We start from the raw sequence: 21,543 nt of genomic DNA on the forward strand, positions 1-21,543 counted from the left end.
CCCCTCCAATCCATGTACCTATCCAAATTGATCTTAAATGTTGATATCAAAACTGCAACCATTCCACACTCTCAGCCCCTCTGAGTGAAGAAGCACTCTCCCATGTTCTCCTTAAGCATGGAGATGAGGGTTGACGTGGGGAGGAAGCTGTCGTACTCGGAGGTGCTGCAAACCACACTTCGACCAGACATTGCACTGTGGTCCATTGAAGACAAGGAACTCACCCTGGTGGAACTCACAGTACCACAGGAGGAAGGACGTGAGGAGGCTCACGGGGGGAGGGCCCTGAAGTACCAGTCCTTAGTGCAGGCTTGCAGGGGCAAAGGATGGCAGACGTGGCTACAGAGATTGGCTGTAGAGGGTTCCCGGCAAGGTCAGCATGGAGGTCACTGTCTGCCCTGGGCCTTGATGAAAAGTGCAAAGACCAAGGTGGGGGAGGAAGCAGAAAGAACCTTCTGCTGGATATGGAGCAGGCGAGAGGAGTTGAGCTGGAAGTCAGGAACAGATGGGCAATGACTTGGCCTCCACTGCTGGTGGCCTACTCCTGCACCTATTTTCTATGTTTCTATGTTTTCTATGGAGAGTATAGTGGTTAAGGGTTGAAACACTCCATGAAGGTTGGGCACCATCTGTCCTTAGCCAAAGGCTACGGTTACCTCATCAGGAACTGAAGAGAGCAACCCAGTGGATGATGCAAGTGACATCTGGTTCGCCAATGATTTCCAGGAAAGACTAAATCACAATCAAGAAAGATCAGTGTTGCTGGAAAGATAGCTGACCTCCAGGAAAGACTGGTGTGGGCACAGAAGGCTAGCAACCTTGTGTGCAGCGCTTGCAAGAGAGCCCCATACAAACTACAGATGAACTAAATGTGCAATACTCCCAGAATCTCCTGGGAAGGAGGATGAAAGACTCAATAGGACAGACATAACGGCAATGGCCAGGACTGGAAATACGATAACGAGAAGGCTCAAGCAAACAGTACTGACCATGGAGGCATTCACTGCAAAGTGTCATAGCAGCAATATCTGCGAAAACATCAAAGGCCTCAAGATACACCAAAGCAAGTGCAACTGTTGAACAAAGGTGATTCAAGTGCAACACACGGACTCAACATCCAGGAAGCATCCCACAGAGCTGAAGATCTCTCTGCACCTGAGCCATCCCAGTGCCAGACGAGCGACCAAGTGAGTTCCTCCACTGACACCCTAATCCATTCATTAAGGAAAGAGAGGATCAGATAGCCTAGATCATCAATGATATTGGAAACAGTTCGATGATGACCTGGATTGCATTTTGGAAGCTACATTGGCAGGACCTGCCTACAGGAAAATTGACTTCCTCACAGCCATTGTGTTCAACTTTGCTAAAGAGCAATTGGGCCCAATGCAGAAGATAGGAGATCTTAACCCATCACAGCAACCAAAAAGGAAGGAAAGGGAGATTTTACACCTGAGAGGAGAGATAAAGACCCTGAACAAACAATTCAAATACAGTTCAGTTGACAAAAGAGGTGACAAAGATCTAACCAGTAAACTGTGGGAATGGCTGTGCAAGCTCAGGATGGTGGAGCAGCTGCGGAAGTGAAGAAGGAAGAAAGAGAGCACAGTTTGATTAAAAACCCATTCAGGTGACTTGGCTTCCTTTTCTGACCCACTAACAGGAGACTGGAGTGGTTAAGGGTTGAAACACTCTGTGAAGGTTGGGCACCCCCTGACAACATCTGCCCTTGGCCATAGGTTATGGTTACCTCACCAGGTAACTGAAGAGAGCACCCCAGTGTATGATGCAAACACCTTTCACAGTTAACCCAGGACCTCCAGTTCCAATCTCAACCAACCTCATTGAAAAATGCTGGCTTGCATTTATCCTATCTAAGTCCTCATAATTTTGTATACCTCTATTAAATCCCCTCTCATTTTCCTACATTGTAGGGAACAAAGTCCTAACCTACAACTCAGGTCCTCAAGTCCTGGCAACATCCTTGCAAATTTTCTCTGCACTTTTTCAATCTTATTGATTTCCTTCCTGTATGTAGGTGACCAGAGCTGCCCACAGACCTCACCAACATCTTTTACAATTTCACTGTAACATCTCGGATCCTGCACTCAGTATTGTGATTTATGAAGGCCACTGTGCCAAAAGCTCTGTTTACAACACTCTCTACCTATGACACCACTTTCAAGGAATTATGAATCTGTGTTCCCAGATCTCTCTGTTCTACCACACTCTGCAGTGGCCTACTGCTCACTCTTTTATTCTTACCCTGGTTCGTCCTCCCAAATTGCAACACCTCACTCTTGTCTACATTAAATTCCATTTGCCATTTTTCAGCTGGTCTAGATCTCACTGCAAACTTTGATAGCCTTCCCTGCTGTCGACTACACCCACAGTCTTTGTGTCGCCTGCAAATTTGCTGATCCAGTTTACCATGTTATCATACAGATTGCTGATGTAGATAACAAACAACAGACCCAGTACTGATCCCTTCAACTCAGAGGCCTCCAGTCAGAGAGGCAACCATCTACTACCACTCTTTGGCTTCTCTTGCAAAGCCCATGTCTATTCTAATTTACTGCCTCATCCTGAAAGCCAAGCAACTAATCCTTTTTGACCAACCTTCCTTACGGGACTTTGTCAAAGGCTGTGTTAAAGCCCATGTAGACTACTTACACTGACTTTCCTTCATCAAATTTCCTAGTTACTTACTTGAAAAGCTCTATAAGATTAGTAAGATATGAACTAACCTCCCTCAATCAAATATTTCCCCAAACCATCTGCTCCTATGGTAAAGGGCATGGAGTCACTGTCTCAAAAATACTCACTCACTAAGGAATCCGTCACCTGACCAGTTTAATTTCTTTGTCACACATCCAGTATGGCTTCCAGTCCGCACACAGTGTCAGGAATCCATCCTAGATACATCTAACAAATTCTGCCCCATCTAAACCTTTTGCACTGAGGAGGCACATCAACTTTAGGGAATTTGAAGTCTACCATGACAATATCACAGTTATTTCTTAACCTTTTCAAAATCTGCCTCACAAGTCATTCCATGGTGTCTCTGTTGCTATTTGGAGGGGGGGGGGGATGTTACAGAATACTCTTAATAGAGTAATTGCTCCCTTCCTGTTTCTTACTTCTGCCCACACCGACTGAGCTGCTGAACCCTCCAGGACATCCTTCCTTTCCGCAGCTATGATACTATCCCAGATTAGCAATTCCGCTCGCCCTCCTCTTTTAGCTCCCACTCTGTTCCTTTTGAAACATCTAAACCCTGGAACAGCCGGCAACCATTCCTGCCCCAGTGACCTACAAGTATCCATAATGGCCACACTGTCATAGCTCCATGTACTGACCTATGCTCTCAGTTCATCGCACTCATTCCTGATACTTCTTACAATGAATTACACAATTTTAAAGCCATCCAACTGACTGCAATTTTGCCATAACTACTACCTATCCTTCTTCACCATCTCACTATAGATTGCGTCTACCTTTACCCCAACTGTTCCATATTCTGATTTATCACTCTTGTTCCTATCTCCTTGCCAAATTAGTTTAAACCCCCCCCCCCCAACAGTTCTAGCAAAACATTCTGCAAGGATATGTCACCCTCGAGTTCGGGTGTGACCTGTCCCTTTTATGCAGGTCATACCTTCCCCAGAAGAGATCCCAATGACCCACAAATCTGAAATCCTGCCCACATACCAATTCTTCAGGCACATATTCATCTGCTGAACTATCCTATTCTTACCCTCACCAGTGCGTGACACAGGCAGCAATCCAGAGATGACCATACTTTAAGTCATGCATTTCAGCTTCCTACCTAGATCCTTATATTCTCTCTTCAGGACTTCATCCCTCTTCCTAGCTATGTCATTGGTGCCAATGACTTCACCCTCCCGATCTCAGACATGCTTTACCCTGGCACCTGGAATGCAACATACCTTTCAGTAATCTCTGTCACAACCACAAAATTGCCTATCTGTTCCCCTATTTTGAATCCGTACCAATCACCACAACTCTCCTCTTCTACTCCCATCCCTTCTGAGTCACAAAGCAAATCCGCAGGCCAGAGACCTGACTGCTGTGGCTTTCCCCTGGTAGGTTGTTTCCACTCAACAGTATCCAAAGTAGTACATTTGTTATTGAAAGAAACATCCACAGGCGTAAACTTTACTGGCTGCTTATCCCCTTTTCCTCTCCTGACAGTCACCCAGTTTACCCCTGTCCTGCACCTCAGGTGTAACTATCTGTCTGTATCTCTGGTCAATCAAATTGTCAGCCTCCCAAAAGACCCCGAGTTCTCCAACTCCAGCTCCCTGGAGTTGTTTCCCTTCGATGCCTATTTAATTTTACCATGATTCCTTGATGCCACACTTGGTCAATGTTTCTTTGATTCCAAAGGTAGTGCATCTGACTTCACCTATGGAATTCAACTCTTTGATTTATCTTTGGACCAAAGCCATGATGAAGTTCCGATGAAATCTAAATTGGGCTTAGCCGAATAGGTCATTGGTGAATATAAATTTCAATGTCAACAATTCCCTCCAACACTTTGCTGATGATTTACAGGAATCTGATTGAATAGTTCTTATTGGATTTGTTGTTCTTTGGGTCGTCAGGGCACATCTGGGCAGTTACTCATATCAATGAAGACATGTCATTGTTTTAACTACCCAGGAATAATCAGTTAAAGATATGGTCAATTCTGGAGTATGATTACTGGAATGCTGATTAGTCCAGAAATGCCTGTATCCTGTGCTCTCAGCTGTTTCTTGATTATCATATGAAGCAAATTAAACTGGATCTCAGGGGGGAATTGGGTTGGATCAATGACTTTGCTTTGAATAAACAAGTTTGAAAGCACTTCTACCATTTGTTCAGCATTCACATTGGTCCCCCATATCTTTGTGGACAGTGATGGTTGGTTGCTTAATTGTTCACTGCTGTTCCCTATCAGATGTGGTAGGGCTGCAGAATTTCAATCTAATCTGTTGGCCTGGTTCTCCCTGTTGCATGTTATTTCATTATCTAGCACATAAGACTTCCTGTTTTATGACTTCACCAGCTTGGCACTTCACTTTCAGATTTGCTCATTGTTGACCTTGGCAAGCACTTCACATCTCAAACCAGTCCATCCCTGGCTGGATATTAATGAAAGACTCTGTTGATGCTCTAGGATCTGCTGTCCTTTGCTGTGGTCATCCACATACATCTGCCAAAGCTAAACTGGTGAGGTTGAGGTCAACACAGTTTATCTCGAGTCCTGAAGGTGAGTAGTGACACGACTATGCCACTTCTGGTTATGGATATTGAAGTCTCCCATCAAGTGTACATTTGGTGCCCTGCCTACTTTCAGTGCTTTGTTCAATATGGAAATATGCGGGGTTATCAGATGAATGAAGGCCAAGCTACAGTAATAATCAGGAAATATCCTTGCCCATGCTTGATTTGATGTTGATTTGATTTGAAATTTCACAAACTCTGGAGTTAAGAGGCTTACAAGATATCCTACCCTATTTATTACCACAAACTAATCTCTTATATGGTAGTGATTAACTCTTGATCTCTCAATCTACTTTGCATGGCCCTAGACTTCATCTGCAACCATTACATTATATCCTGTATTTTTCCATGTATTTATGTATGGAATTATCTGTCTGGGTGGCATGCAAACGAAAGGGTTTCAGTGCATTTTGGTACATATGACAACTGTACACTTAATACTATCCTCCCCCTTCTGGTAGGTTTGTCCAGCCGGTGGTTCAGGACCTACCAGGAACTGTGACCTAGCATGTTATGTGTGTACAATGATGTCAGGTTGTTAACTAGTCAGTCAGTCAGTCAGTCAACTTAAGACACTAACTCCCAGATGCAAATGGAGGTTTTCTAAGATTGGCTTGGAAGGACTTTGCCTCATTTGGTGTCTGAACTGATGCCAAACGGTCTGACCAGTTTTATTATTTGAATGTAGTGGTTATTGTACTGCTGAGTAGCATGCTGGGAAATTTCAAAGGCCATTAATGAGTTAACAATAACGGTGGGTCTGAGGTTGTATAAAGACTAGATCGGACAAGGACAGCAAATTTTCTTTGTGGAAGGACATTAGTCAGCTAGCTTTTTAAAACAAATCGATGCCAATAACTGGTTTGCTTCTTCAATTCCCCAGCTGCCACAGTGGAATTTGAGCTCAATTTTTGGATTGTTGGTTCAGCAATTACACTGATAGACATCTGGGCTATCATTCAAGAATATAATGGAACAAAACAATGATACCATCAAAAAGAGCTTTATTATGATTTTGATGATCAATCCTTGCTCAAAAAAGTGGCTTTTAAAGGAGCACATTAAAAAAAAGAAAGCAATGCAAGGATTTAAGGAGAGACTGGTGGCCTAAAGGGCCAAAACGTTACCAAAATCCCAGAGATAGAATATCCAATGCATCATCAATCGGACATCTAGATGACACTACCTACTAGAATATTATTATTGACTTCACATTTTCTACACATTGTTCTTTTCAAGCTTAAAACATACTGCACAACCCTCAAAACACAAGTTTGTCTACATCCAACATACACTTTACATAACAAATATAAAGCATATTCTGTCTTGAAGACAAGCCAACTGTTACAAAAATAACAACCATTTTGCAATTCATTTATTTATATAAAAAAAAGGTTACCAGTTACTTACAGCTTTAAAAAAAATGTCCCTTGCCCTCTGAAAAATATACACCCACTACTTCTGAAATACAAACTCAAAATGACAGCTTCTCTTCCTTGCTATTGAGCAGATCTGATTAAATGTTCGTACTTACACTGAAGGTCGGTACTTTCCATACAGTGAATACTTGGGAAGAGAGCTACCCAGGTTGGAATCTAGCCATAAAGTACAGATTGCTTTATGTAGAAGAATGGATAACTGGAAGTGAACCGCTAGTTGAAATCTAATTAATGAATCCAAATTCTATGATTAAACCATTAAGGAAACTGAATCACCTTGAGCTTTCCTGATTGGAGTTATTCAAAATATTTGCTGAATTTGTAATACACACTATTTGCATTTTCATCCAGATTACAGGGCAGTTGGTGGATATACTGCAACAGCCACAACCATACTGTGCATCACTGTCAGTTAATTAATGCAAAGACTCATGCTTCTTGTATATCATGCACTAAATTGACATTATGCATTCCAGCAGTTTACAGAAAAATATTCTTGTCTTGTACAACTGAAATACAACCACCTCAAGAATGTAGCAAGACAGTGCTGAAGATTATACATAGAGGAGCACAACATACAACAAAATGTGCAAAATGTGATAACCACCTACTTTGCAATCCTGAAACAGGGACGGTAAAAGGCACAGTCAGTCAGTCATAGATCTGCCTTCAAGGTCTCAGCAGCCCTGAATGGGTCTGGTTATTACTTTGACTGCACATTCTCAGTGCACTTAAGCAAAATCTCTCCTGCCATACCTTACCATCTGGCAAAGTTTCACTGAGATCCTAATACTTTTCTGCTGTAACACTCCATGAAGAGTTTAGGGATGGCAAATGTTGACTTTTGCTCAAAGTTAAGAGCCATGCAAGCCTCTAGGCTGTAAGATTTTCATTTGCTAACGGCAGATTGAGGCCATTGGGTTATGTCAGGAGTATAAAATATAATTGTAAAGGATAACAACATCCAGTGCTGGGGCTGGAGTTATGTCTAAGTCTCATTAACATCACACATTCTTTGCCTATTGTTTCTCTGATGAAGTCTCTTTCTCTGCATTGCTTTATCTCATTCTCCTTAGATTCTGCCTGACCATTCTTCCACCAAAAGCTCAGCCGAGAATTCATTATGTTTAAGCAAGTTGTTTACTCTGGCATTATCGATCATCTCTTATTAAGTCTATCTGGCCTACCTGTCAGAAGACTAACTCCTGGCAAATGGGGAACAACATTTCCATCTCCACTACATTCTCTGAAGCTGTACATGTCATCGCAGCCTCCTGCATGCTATTAATCAGTTTACCAGGTTCACAAGGCATACAAATCAGTAATAGGGACCAGAACACCATTGACTGGCCCTTTCTCCTGGGCTCACAGACCCATTCCACTAACTGGCTGTTGCACTGGGAGCAGTCTGCCCAAACTGCTCCTCGAACAAATCAATGGCCACTAATTCAACAGGCACTTTACTCCAATTCAGAGCTTGTCTCCTCCCAAGATAGTTTGTTTTTAGATAAATCCAAAAATAAAAAAGGGAAAATTAATGGCTTGTTGTGGCAAAAATAACAGCTCCATTTGACCTTTGTGACTGAGTCATTAATACTCTTACTTCACTCTTATAGAATGCTTATGCCAAATTCAGATCTCAGTATGTGCTCATCAATAGCAATTCCTCACTGAGCTGTGCACTAGAAATAGCATAATGTAGCAAGACATTATTTACAATAAAACCGTCGCTGAGCTGAACATTAAAATAATATATACAAAAACATAAAATAATTAAGTTAAATAAAAAGCATATATAAACTGAAGTCACCCAACATAGTGCATTTTGAATATTTCCTTGACAGAAGTGGAGAGCTAGGAAAGGCAGCAGGGTGATAGTCCACAGACAGAAACCCAAGTTTTGCAATTCTTGCTGCTTTCAAGCACCAGGTATTCCACTTAGATAATTAAAGATATTATTTGGGTGAGTGTTTAGCCGTGAATAAAGCTCCGTGTTATACAATTTTCTGCCGGACTGCAGATATTTTAGCTTCCATAGTCGTGAATGTGCACACCCTTGTTGATCAGATGGATACTGTAAGCCAATTATCAAAGATTAGTTAACCAATTCCAAGTTCAGATATTTCTAATGCTTCCCAACCTCTGGCTGAGAACAAAAGAGAAGAAAAACAAACATCTTTAACAGAATACTCAAAAAGATGCAAAATACAGATCTGTGCAGGCGATGTGCCAAGTCCATTTCTCATCCATCTCTTAAGTCAACCAGCTTGATCCAACTTCCAAACCTAAAAGTTCTTGATTCACCTTGCAACATATGATGTATTGGTTTTACATACTCCTGTAATCAATTCCATGCATTCTAAAGTTCCCAGTGATGCAAATAAGTTATTGGAGTTCCAATTTTAAAAAACAAGATCTCCAAATTGGGGTCAGGTAGTTCAAATCATGAATCAAGTGCTGTGAAAATAGAAATTACCTAGGCTTGGTGAAGGTATCATACATTAAATTGCTAGATTTGGTGATCTTATGGCAATATTAATCATTTTATTAATTTTCTCTTAAACATTATTGGAAATTATCTTCTATACTGTGTCTTCCATTATGTTGGAAATAATGCCCATAATACTGATCACATGATACATTCATTTTTACGCTAATCCTACCCAATCCATTTTACTTGCCCACATTCCAATCAATGTCACAAGTTCTACCACTCAACTACACAATGTGGGCAATTCACATTAGCCAACTAACATACCCACCTTCATGAATTTGTGATGTGGAAGGAAACCAGAGCACCCGCAGGAAACCCATACAGTCACAGAGAGAACGTGCAAACTCCACTCAGACACAGGTGTACTGTGCTCAATGATGAGGAGACATGTGAGTGGACTTTCTTAAACCTCACCATATGGGATCATCTCTCACTAATCATTGCCTTTTCTTATGTGCTCTTTGAAACAGAAGGAAACTGATGTTGTTTGGGGGGGGGGGGGGGAAGAGGGAGGCAGGGTCTCTTATGCATCAAGTCCAAAACTTTCTTGTCATCAGCCTCAATAAAGAGCAAACGGTGAAAGAAATGACTTCCTTGCAGCTTTTCCAGTGAGCCACACTGAAGCTACCATCAACATCAAGGTGACATAGATGCTTTCATGTGTTTGGACAGGCTTCAGAGTCTTTGACGCAAAGACCTCTCTAACCAGATCAAACATGACATTTCCACTTGGATTAAACAGCCTTGGACTTTTTTTCTGAATCAATATAAGAAAACTGTTTCTTTCTCTAGCAACTCACACAAAATGCTGGAGAAACTCAGCAGGCCAGACAGCATCTATGTTAAAGTGTGTAGTCGATGCTTCAGGCCGAGACGCTTCATCGGGGCTGAAGAGAAATAAGATGAGGAGTCAAGAGTTAGAAGGTGGGGGGAAGGGAGGAAGAAACACAAGGTGATAGGTGAAACTGGGAGGGGAAGGGGTGAAGTAAAGAGCTGGGAATTTGATTGGTGAAAGAGATACAGAGCTGGAGAAGAGGGAATCTGATAGGAGACGACAGAAGGCCATGGAAAAGAAAATGGGAGGAGCACCATAGGGAGGTGAAGGGCAGGCAAGGAGATAAGGTGAGAGGGAAAAGTTAAGGGAAGTTAAGAGGAAGGGAAGCCCCTTTCTTTGAAGGAGGAGGACATCTCCTTCGTTCTGGAATGAGAGCCTCTCCCAGAGAACAGATGTGACAGAGATGGAGGAATTGAGAGAAGGGGATGGTGTTTTTACAGGTAACAAGGTGGGAAGAGGTATAGACCAGGTAGCTGTGAGAATCAGTAGGTAAGTTGACTCCAGAGATAGAGATGGAGACAGAAAGATCAAGAAAGGGGAGGGAGGTGTCAGAAATGGACCAGGTAAATTTGTGGGCAGGGTGGAAGTTGGAATCAAAGTTAATGAAGTCAATGAGAGCATGGGTGGAGGAAGCAGCATTAATGCATTATCGATGTTTGTATTTTTAAAGTAAATTAGCACTTGATATATTGGATGAAGAGATATGTGTCAATGTAACTGAATGGACGATTCACAGTCCAGAATTATCTAAGGGACGCAGGCACGTGGGCAAGTGGCATAACTGCCTGCAGTGCCACAGATTTGGTATTCTTACCACTGGGAACTCAGGAAATAGATTCTGATCTATAACTATATCAAAATCATAAAATGCTTGAAATGAGGCTCAATAATTTTTTTAAGAATGTGCTACAAGAAAATAATTGTCTTATATAGAACCCTCAGAGGCAGACTCCATTCCTCCATAGGAAGTTTTAGTTAGGTTGTCTCTCTCTACCACTTGGCATTGGGTGGGAACTGGAGATCTTATTTCAAGGTCTGTACTTTTCATTGTATCGGTGGATTGTCACACAGCCATGGTAGGAAATGGGCCTGGGCATGGCTGCCATTGCTGTGATGATTCCTGTTGCTGGGTCGTAACATGTGATGGTGTCAGAGGCCTCTCCTGTTTCTTTTCTGCCACCCAAGATGTAGATCTTCCCATTGCATACTGACATCCCACAACTCTCCTGTTGGGCACAGAGAAAACAGAATGTATGAGAAATCAGTTTATAAAAGACCACAACATTTGGTAACTCAGTTACCTATTATCAGTGAACGTAACAACTGATAGTCTATGAACTTCTCTTAAATGGCATTTTTCATCAGTGGAGGATGAAGGGAAACCTGAGTTTATAAGATTATGAGGGGCTTGGATAGAATAGCCAGTCAGTATCTTTTTTCAAAGGCATGCATTTGAGGTAAGAAGGGTTAAATTCAAAGGAGATGCATAGGGCAAGTTCTCTTTTATTACTACACAAGAGTGGTGGGTGCCTGGAATGAGCAGCCAGGGATGGTGGTAGAGGCAAATGTGGCCAGAGGTGTTTAAGATAGAGACAACAATAAGCAGAGAGTGGAGGCATATGGACCTTGTTGAGGTAGAATGGAACACTTTAGGTGTTTATTTAGTCTGGCAACCATCATGGTTGGAACGGTCTGTTCCTGTGTTATACTGTTCTATGTTCTATTCCATCTTTAGTAGAGTCCAAAAGTTTCAGAGTATGGACATGGGCCATACAGCCCAAAACAGTAGTGACCATAAGACACCCATCTTAGTTATCCCATTTTTATTCTCCCAACAGCCCTTCATTCTAATGGTAATCTACTGTGATGCCTGGGCTGACTGTACCAGGGGTCGATTGGACCCGTGAGGCAGTAGCTCTACGATGCTGCACAGATAAGCATGCCTGCAAAGATCAGAATGAGAATCAGGTTTCATACCACCGGCAGGTGTCATGAGATATATTAACTTTGCGGCAGCAGTACAATGCAATATGTGATAAATATAGAAAATAATGGAGTTACGGTAAGTCTATATTAAAAAGTTGAATTAAATAAATACAGCAAAAACAGAAATAATAAAGTAGTGCGTGTATTCTTTTTGGATGTTTCATTCAATGACACCCAAGTTTTTATCCAAACAGCATCAGCAGAGTTAAAGTAAGATACTGTCTGGGATGAGATAATGAGTGGAAGCAGGTTAGTAGAAATGAGAACAGCCTCCTAACTTACTCTCTAAGTTACCAAAAGCACCTAGTCCCTCTATATTCAAAATGCTTCTTACGTTGCACTTTGTCTGCTTTCCTCTATGGTTTCTCTGCCATGTCACTCTCTCCCTTGTTGGATTTACCTCAGCGTTCACACTGAACAAATATTCCCGGCTCAAAATTAAAGCAGTTGTAGCTGGTTTCAGTCTCCTACTCCACGTGTTTGACCCGGGAATTTTTTGTTTCAGTATACTCGTCACACAGAAGTATGACGTGATGATACTGGGAAAATGCAATCTCTACAATTCTCCTTAGTACTAAAATGAATTGTAAAATCACTGTTAGGAAGCACTGAAATTCTTGATTAATACTACCCGAATTAGTGACAAACACTAAAGTACAAAATACCATTGGTTGACGCCAATTCCATTAACCCTTGTTTCCAATTTGCTGAAATCAGTTAAGACAGGATACAGGGTGACAGACTAGAGATCATCTCATTGTTTTCAGAGAAAACATTCGAGAAAATTCTGAGAATTTTCAAAATTCTGAGAAAATTAGGAACAATGCAATGAGATCACATGATGGACACTTTCACAGTAGAAGTGCTGTGAAAATACCCCTCAGAACAGATTATATAATGATTACCTGTCTGCTGAAGGTATTCACCGCATGTATCCAGTAGTCCTCGACTGGATCGTAGCAGTAGATGGACTTGGTCAGACCCCCAGCCACGTATATAAGGTTATTCAAGGAAACCGCAGTAATACATCGTTTAGCAATGGGAATGGGGGCGCGCAGCAGCCAAACACTAGTCGTGGGGTCATAACACTGAACCTGTTGGAGAAAATAAATACCTGCGTTTGTATGGCATCTTTCATCACTTCAGGATGTGCCCAAATGGAACAGATACGTTAATAATTAAATATACATGTAAGGCTACTGAAGGAAATGTGTAATTATATTCACAGTAACTGTGAAAATCAACTATAACACAAATATGCAAAGAACTACTGTAAAGATACTAAAACACGTACAGGCATTGTAGATATATATACAAATATATATAGGTATCATAAAACAGTAATATTTACATTGTTACATTAATAAGTAAAGAGATAGATACTGAAACATTTCATTTTGCATTATATAGTACTGTGCAAAATTCTTAGGCACATGTAAAAAAAATTCTGTAAAGCAAAGATGCTTCCAAAAGTAATGAAATTATAAGCTTCCTACTTTCAATAAACTTACTATAAAGAGCAGTAAACAGTACAAAACTAAATCAAATCAATTCTACTTTTGCACAGCACTGTATATGCACTTAGCAAGAGTGATCAGGAACAAGAACAGACTATCTAAGAGACATCTAAGGTGAACCCACTGGAACTGACCAATTTACGACCAGCTAATAATACACTTGGAAGAGAGCCTGGTGTGCTCTTGCCCTTTATGGTTCTGTAGTACAATGAATCAGAAGTAGGTTTAATATCACCAGCGCAGTGTCATAAAATTTGCAGTTTTGCAGCAGCTGTACATAATAATAAAAAGCTATAAATTATAGTAAGACATATTTAGATATTTAAGTTAAATAAGTAGAACACGTGTGTTTGTTGTTCATTTAGAAATCTATTAGCAGAGGGGAAGAAGCTGTACCGAAAACATTGAGTGTGTGTCTTCAGGCTCCTGTACATTGCCCTTGAGGGTAGTAGTGAGAAGAGGGCATGTCCTGGGTGATGGATGCCTCCTTTTTTGAGGCATCGCCTTTGCAAGATGTCCTTGATTCTAGGGAGGCTTGTGTCCATGTCAGAGCAGGCTGAGTTTGCAGCTTTTTTCCGATCCTGTGTGATGGTCCCAGGATAGATCTTCAGAGATGTTGACGCCCAGGAACTTGAAACTGCTCATCCTTCCCACTGCTGATCCCTTGATGAGGACTGGTGTCCTCACTGGACCCCGGAGAACCCCGATGATCTTCTCAGCTGACCTCACTATCCGCTGCAGGGTCTTGTGATCCAAGATGGTGCAATTTCCAAACCAGGCAGTGATGCAGCTGCTCAGGATGCTCTCAATACAACCTCTGTAGAATGTGATGAGGATGGGGGTGGGAGATGGACTTTCCTCAACCTTCACAGAAAGTAGAGATGCTGCTGGGCTTTCTTTGCTATGGAGCTGGTGTTGAGGGACCAGGTGAGATTCTCCGCCAGGTGAACACCAAGAAATTTGGTGCTCTTAACAATCTCTACCGAGGAGCCATTGATGTTCAGCAGGGAGTGGTCACTCTGTGTCCTCCTGAAGTCAACAACCATCTCTTTTGTTTTGTTCACATTAAGAGACAGGTTGTTGGCTCTGCACCAGTCCGTTAGCTGCTGCACTTCCTCTCTGTAAGCTGACTCGTCGTTCTTGCTAATGAGACCCACCACGGTCGTGTCATTGGCGAACTTGATGATGTGGTTCGAGCTGTGTGTTGCAGCACAGTCATGGGTCAGCAGAGTGAACAGCAGTGGACTGAGCACACAGCCCTGGGGAGTCCCCGTGCTCAGTGTGATGGTGTTGGAGATGCTGCTCCTGACCCAGATATCTTATACCTTATGGTCTTACAGTAAATAAAAACAGGGATTAATTGGAAGTTAATGTGAACCTCATGAAGAACAGTCTCCTTTAGTGTCTTTATTGGTGAAGATTAAAGAAGCAGATTAGAGCATGAAACACGGAACAACTCCCTTCATTATCAAGTCTGGAAGGAGACGATCACATGCAGCATGAAAACAGGCCCTTTGCCCACTGACTCTATGCCACCATCAAACACCCGTTTTTCACCAATCCCACCCTCCCATTCACTCCTGACGGATTCTGCCACTCGCCTACGAGTGTTTATAGTGGATGATTACCCTATGAATTCACACATCAGTGGGATGTGGAGGGAAACCAAAGCATCTGGGGAGAACATTGGCAATGGATGAACATTCAAACTCCACACAGTCAACAACAGATACCAAGATTGAACCCGGGTCGCTGGAGCTGCAGGGCAGCAGTTTACCCGCTGTGGCACAGGGGCAATATGGGATGGCAGTGGCTAGCACAATCTTCAACAGTACCACGACCTGGGTTCAATTCCCCCCACTGTCTGTAAAGAGTCTGTATGTTCTCCCTGGGTCTGCGCGAGTTTCCTCCGGGTGCTTCAGTTCCCTCCCACAGTAGGTTGGTAGGTTAATTGGTCATTGTAAATTGTCCCGTGATTAGGCTGGGGATAAATTGGGGGTTGCTAGGCAGCACAGCTTGAAGGGCTGGAAGGGTCTTACTTGTTTCTCATTACATGCAAACAGTTACACATGTGTCCGCGGGTGTATCTGTGTGTGTGTGTGTGGGTGTCAGTGTACGTGTATATGAGTGTGGGGGTGTATCTGTGTGTGTGTGGGTGTCAGTGTACGTGTATATGAGTGTGGGGGTGTATCTGTGTGTGTGGGTGTCAGTGTACGTGTATATGAGTGTGGGGGTGTATCTGTGTGTGTGTGGGTGTCAGTGTACGTGTATATGAGTGTGGGGGTGTATCTGTGTGTGTATGGGTGTCAGTGTACGTGTATATGAGTGTGGGGGTGTATCTGTGTGTGTGTGGGTGTCAGTGTACGTGTATATGAGTGTGGGGGTGTATCTGTGTGTGTGTGGGTGTCAGTGTACGTGTATATGAGTGTGGGGGTGTATCTGTGTGTGTTTGGGTGTCAGTGTACGTGTATATGAGTGTGGGGGTGTATCTGTGTGTGTGTGGGTGTCAGTGTACGTGTATATGAGTGTGGGGGTGTATCTGTGTGTGTGTGTGTGTCAGTGTACGTGTATATGAGTGTGGGGGTGTATCTGTGTGTGTGTGGGTGTCAGTGTACGTGTATATGAGTGTGGGGGTGTATCTGTGTGTGTTTGGGTGTCAGTGTACGTGTATATGAGTGTGGGGGTGTATCTGTGTGTGTGTGTGTCAGTGTACGTGTATATGAGTGTGGGGGTGTATCTGTGTGTGTGTGGGTGTCAGTGTACGTGTATATGAGTGTGGGGGTGTATCTGTGTGTGTGTGGGTGTCAGTGTACGTGTATATGAGTGTGGGGGTGTATCTGTGTGTGTTTGGGTGTCAGTGTACGTGTATATGAGTGTGGGGGTGTATCTGTGTGTGTTTGGGTGTCAGTGTACGTGTATATGAGTGTGGGGGTGTATCTGTGTGTGTGTGGGTGTCAGTGTACGTGTATATGAGTGTGGGGGTGTATCTGTGTGTGTGGGTGTCAGTGTACGTGTATATGAGTGTGGGGGTGTATCTGTGTGTGTGTGGGTGTCAGTGTACGTGTATATGAGTGTGGGGGTGTATCTGTGTGTGTTTGGGTGTCAGTGTACGTGTATATGAGTGTGGGGGTGTATCTGTGTGTGTGTGGGTGTCAGTGTACGTGTATATGAGTGTGGGGGTGTATCTGTGTGTGTGTGGGTGTCAGTGTACGTGTATATGAGTGTGGGGGTGTATCTGTGTGTGTTTGGGTGTCAGTGTACGTGTATATGAGTGTGGGGGTGTATCTGTGTGTGTGTGTGTGTCAGTGTACGTGTATATGAGTGTGGGGGTGTATCTGTGTGTGTGTGGGTGTCAGTGTACGTGTATATGAGTGTGGGGGTGTATCTGTGTGTGTGTGTGTGTCAGTGTACGTGTATATGAGTGTGGGGGTGTATCTGTGTGTGTGTGGGTGTCAGTGTACGTGTATATGAGTGTGGGGGTGTATCTGTGTGTGTTTGGGTGTCAGTGTACGTGTATATGAGTGTGGGGGTGTATCTGTGTGTGTTTGGGTGTCAGTGTACGTGTATATGAGTGTGGGGGTGTATCTGTGTGTGTGTGGGTGTCAGTGTACGTGTATATGAGTGTGGGGGTGTATCTGTGTGTGTGTGGGTGTCAGTGTACGTGTATATGAGTGTGGGGGTGTATCTGTGTGTGTTTGGGTGTCAGTGTACGTGTATATGAGTGTGGGGGTGTATCTGTGTGTGTGTGGGTGTCAGTGTACGTGTATATGAGTGTGGGGGTGTATCTGTGTGTGTTTGGGTGTCAGTGTACGTGTATATGAGTGTGGGGGTGTATCTGTGTGTGTGTGTGTATGTGGAGTTACATGCATATTTATGCCCCACTTGCTCAAATGACATACTCCTAAAGCTAGACCTGGCCACAACACATGGGCCCCTTACTCAAGGGAAGATGCGCTGACTTTAGGTTCAGAGAAGATTCACTGGGATGCTCTCAGGAATAGAAGGGCAGAACAGATGACTGAGCGGCTGAGGAACAGATGCAGCAGCAGGGTTCCAAGTCCTTGGATCACTGGAACCTCTTCTTGAGCAGGGGTGACCTTCACAAAAGGGACGGATTGCACCTTAACTGGAGATGCTGTCTGGGAGATTCGCAGGTGCTACTCGAGAACTTTTAGTTTTGCAGGGGAATGGGAACCCAGAGCATCACACAAGAATTTGGAGCGATTGAGAGGAAGGAGGATGTCATGATCAGGGAGAAGAGTTAGGAATAAGGTAATAGATACAATGGGACAGAACGGTTGAAATGTGTATTTTAATGCTAGGAATATTATGAGTAAGGGTGATGAACTTAGAACATAAATCAGCATGTGGAACTATGATGTTGCAGCAATAACAGAGACTTAGTTGAGAATGGATGCCTGATGTTCCAGGGTTTAGATGTTTTCATGAAGATAGAGAAGAAGGTAAAGGGGGAGGGGGAGCTGCCAAATCAATCAGGGACAATATCGCAACTGCTTTTGCAGGGGACGGAATGGAGGGCTCATTCACTGAGTCCATATGGCTAAAACTTAAAAATAAGAAAGGTGCAATCATGCTGATGGGAATGTACAACCATCCCCTCCCCCCACTGTCATCGGCAGATATGCAGGAAGATCAGGGCTAAAACAACAGGGTTGTTGTTTTGGGTGACTTCAACAGTCAACATGACCGTGCAGCCATAAGTTGCATCTGACTAACTTCAGTGAGATTTTCGATGAGGTAACAAAGGTGATTGATGAAGCGGGTAAGGTGTTTGACTAGATCTCTCATGGGAGGCTTATCCAAAAGATTAGGATCCATGGTAAATTAGCAATTTGTATTCAGAATTAACTTGCCCGTAGAAGACAGAGGGTAATGGTAAATGGGACCTTATTCTGGCTGGAGGTCTATATTGTCAGTGTTCAGCAAAGATCCATGCTGGAACCTCTGATATACACTCATTGGCAACTTTATTAGGTACATCTGTGTACCTCCTCATTAATGTAAATATCTACAATCATGTGGCAGCAACGCAACACATAAAAGCACGTAAACACGGTCAAAAGGTCCTGACGAAGGGTCTCGGCCCGAAACGTCGACAGTGCTTCTCCCTATCGATGCTGCCTGGCCTGCTGTGTTCCACCAGCATTGTGTGTGCTGTTGTTTGAATTCCCAGCATCTGCAGATTTCTTCGTGTTTGCTCAAAAGGTTTGGTTGTTTTTCAGGCCAAACATCAGAATAGGGAAGAAATGTGATTTAAGTGACTTTGACTGTGGAACGGTGCCAGAAGGGGTGGTTCAAGGATCTCCCAAGCTCCTGACCTCCTGGGATTTTCACACACAGTAGTCTCGAGAGTTTACAGAATGGTTTGGGGAAGAAAAAACCTCCCAGTGAGCAGCATTTCTGTGGGTGAAAATGCCTGGTTGATGAGAGGCCAGACTGGCTCAAGCTGACAGGAAAGCAAAAGTAACTCAAATGACCACCTGTTAAAACAGAGGAGCATCTCTGAGCACAACACATCCAACCATGAAATGGATAGGCTATAGCATAAGAAAACTATGAACATACACTCTGGAGGTACCGAATAAAGTGGCCACTGATTATGTATAAATGACCTGGGTAAAAGATTGGCGGGTTAGTAAGCTTGCTTATGATACAAAGCATGTGGTGCTGTGCATAGTGCTGAGGTTTGCCGGTAAGACACAGTGGGATACAGATCAGTCGGAGAAACAACAGACAGTTTAACGTGCCAAATGTGAAGTGCTGCACTTTCAGAGATCAAACGGAAAGATGGCAAGACCTTAACCATGTTGACATACAGAGGGATCTTGGGGATCTAAGTCTAACTCCCTGGAAGAGGCTAAACAGACAGAATAGATGGTAAAGAAGGCATACAGCACGCTTGCCTTCTATAGCTGACGAAGAGATGACATTTTATTGCAGCTTTATAAAACTCCTGTTGGGCTGCGTGTGGAGAATTGCAAACAGTTCTACCAGCCCCATTACAGGAAAGTTGTCAAGGCTTTGCAGAGGGTGCAAAGGAGGTTAATCAGGATGCTGACTGTATTAGTGGCTCTGTACTGTTAAGAGACGTTGGACAAACTTGAGTTGGTTTCTCGGGAGTGGCGAAGGCTTAGGGAAATCTGATTGAAGTTTATAAGTGTAAAGGGGGTTTCTTCTTTTTTTCTTTGTTACTGTGTATGTAATCAAAATGGCTTCTTTGTTTTGTTAAAAGCAGGAATGCTTTTTTGTTGCGAGAGAGTGCTGGAAGCTTGTTTGGGTTAAAATTTACTGATAACGAGAATTGTATTCCTTTGTAAACCAATTGGGATTAATGTTGTTCTTTCTTCTGAGTCTGTAAGCTATTGTTGGCGGGCTTTTGGGGAGATCGGCGTGAGGGGGTGAGAGAGAGAGGACGCGATGCTGTAAACTGGGCGAGGAACGGACCCCAAGCGGGGGTCCAAGGCCAGGAGGTATTCCGAGGAGGTGGGATGAAGCTAGATGTGCTTGGTTGACCACTTCGGATGGTCCTAAGCTGCGAGTCGAGGAGTTCGGAGGGGATCGAATGGTGGCCAGAAGACTTCAGTAATTGAGCTCCAACGGTTATGCACGAAGTGGTTTGGACTTTGATAAGTTTGGCGCCTTTTCTTTAGTTTTTTCTTCATATATACTGTATCGTTATTAATCACTTAGTTATAGTAACCTTTATAGATTGTACTCATTTAATCGCATAGGGTGTACTGTCTGTTTTTGGGTGAGGCGGGGACATCACACAGCATCCACACCAGCTGATTACCCAGTCTGGCAGGGCCGAAGTCTGCTCCCTCTAAACGAGAACGAGCTGAGTGAGCCAGAGGCGACCCGGGGGTTACACAAGATTACGAGAGGCATAGACAGACAACCAGTATATTTCCCCCACACAGAGTGGGGGGGGGGGGTGACTGGGGTGATGGCAGAGGCAGATACAACAGGGGCTTTCAAGAGACTAAGAAAGGCACATGAAGGTGCAGGAAAAGGAAGGAAATGGACATTGTATTGACAAGAAAGGACTAGCTTAGCTGGACATTTGATGACTAATTTAACATTGTGCGGCCAAGGGCTTGTTCCCGTGCTGTTCTGTTTTATGTTCTCTATCCGTGGAGTGGCACGGTAGCGTAGCCGTAATTGTACTGCTCTGCAGCACCAGCCTGCGGTTTAATTCTGCCGTTGCCTGTAAAGAGTTTGTACATTCTCCCAGTGACCAGGTGCTCCGGTTTCTTCAGATATTCCAAAAACACCGTTCGGGTTAGTGAGCTGTGGCCATGTTATGCTGGTGGTGGAAACATGGTGATACGTATGGGCTGCCTCGCGCAATCCTCGCTGATTTGACGTGACACACATGACACATTTCGTTGTATGTTTTTGATGTACATGTGATAAATAAAGCTTAATCTCCTGTTTTAGTGTATGTGGAGTCTTTTGTGTCTCTGGGCCTGTCCTCAGTGTAACTCAGAAGGATAAGGGGGGATCTCGTTGAAACCTAATGAACACTGAAAGACTTGGATAGAGTGGATGCGGAGAAGAAATTTCCATTAGTTGGAGAGTGTAGTATCTGAGGGCACAGCCTTGGAATAAAGTCACATACCTACACCGTGTACATACATCTACTGATGCCTCTGGAAGCATCTTCAGTGATGTTCCTGGAATCATCGGGTGTTTCGGGTCAACATCATAAACCCTCCTCCAGGTGACCCAGTCGGGGCTGATCAGACCCCAGCTCGTGTTCAGATTGCTAGCTACTTATGACTCCATGGCTCCCCTCTTTTGAGCCACAGCCATCTTGAGGCCCTCTCTGCCTCAATAGATGGTACTCTCCTCTTCCTCTCTCCCTCCATGCCAAAATTGCCGAAGGCTCTGGCTAAGGAACCCCTACAACAACTTCTGTTGGGAGAACAGAGAAGAGGAATTTCTCCATCTAGTGTG

General features: G+C 43.5%; 1 protein-coding gene across 2 annotated transcripts in view; it reads right to left on the reverse strand.

The window, feature by feature from the left end:
- Positions 1-6,279: 6,279 nt before the first annotated feature.
- The window catches only part of klhl24a (kelch-like family member 24a), a 35,140-nt gene continuing 19,876 nt past the window's right edge, over positions 6,280-21,543 (reverse strand). The window contains exons 6-8 of one of the 2 annotated variants that reach the window (XR_009507847.1): positions 12,952-13,140; positions 9,494-11,286; positions 6,280-8,805 (exon numbers count right to left, since the gene is read on the reverse strand). Coding sequence is in view for 1 of the 2 variants with exons in the window: in XM_059949741.1 (XP_059805724.1) it covers positions 11,089-11,286; positions 12,952-13,140 (387 nt within the window). In the remaining variant the exon portion in view is untranslated. Of the gene's footprint in view, positions 11,287-12,951; positions 13,141-21,543 lie in introns of both variants that reach the window. The other variant, XM_059949741.1, reaches the window with a different exon arrangement.

Source organism: Hypanus sabinus, chromosome 2 (genome assembly GCF_030144855.1).
Source record: "Hypanus sabinus isolate sHypSab1 chromosome 2, sHypSab1.hap1, whole genome shotgun sequence".
NCBI lineage: Eukaryota > Metazoa > Chordata > Chondrichthyes > Myliobatiformes > Dasyatidae > Hypanus > Hypanus sabinus.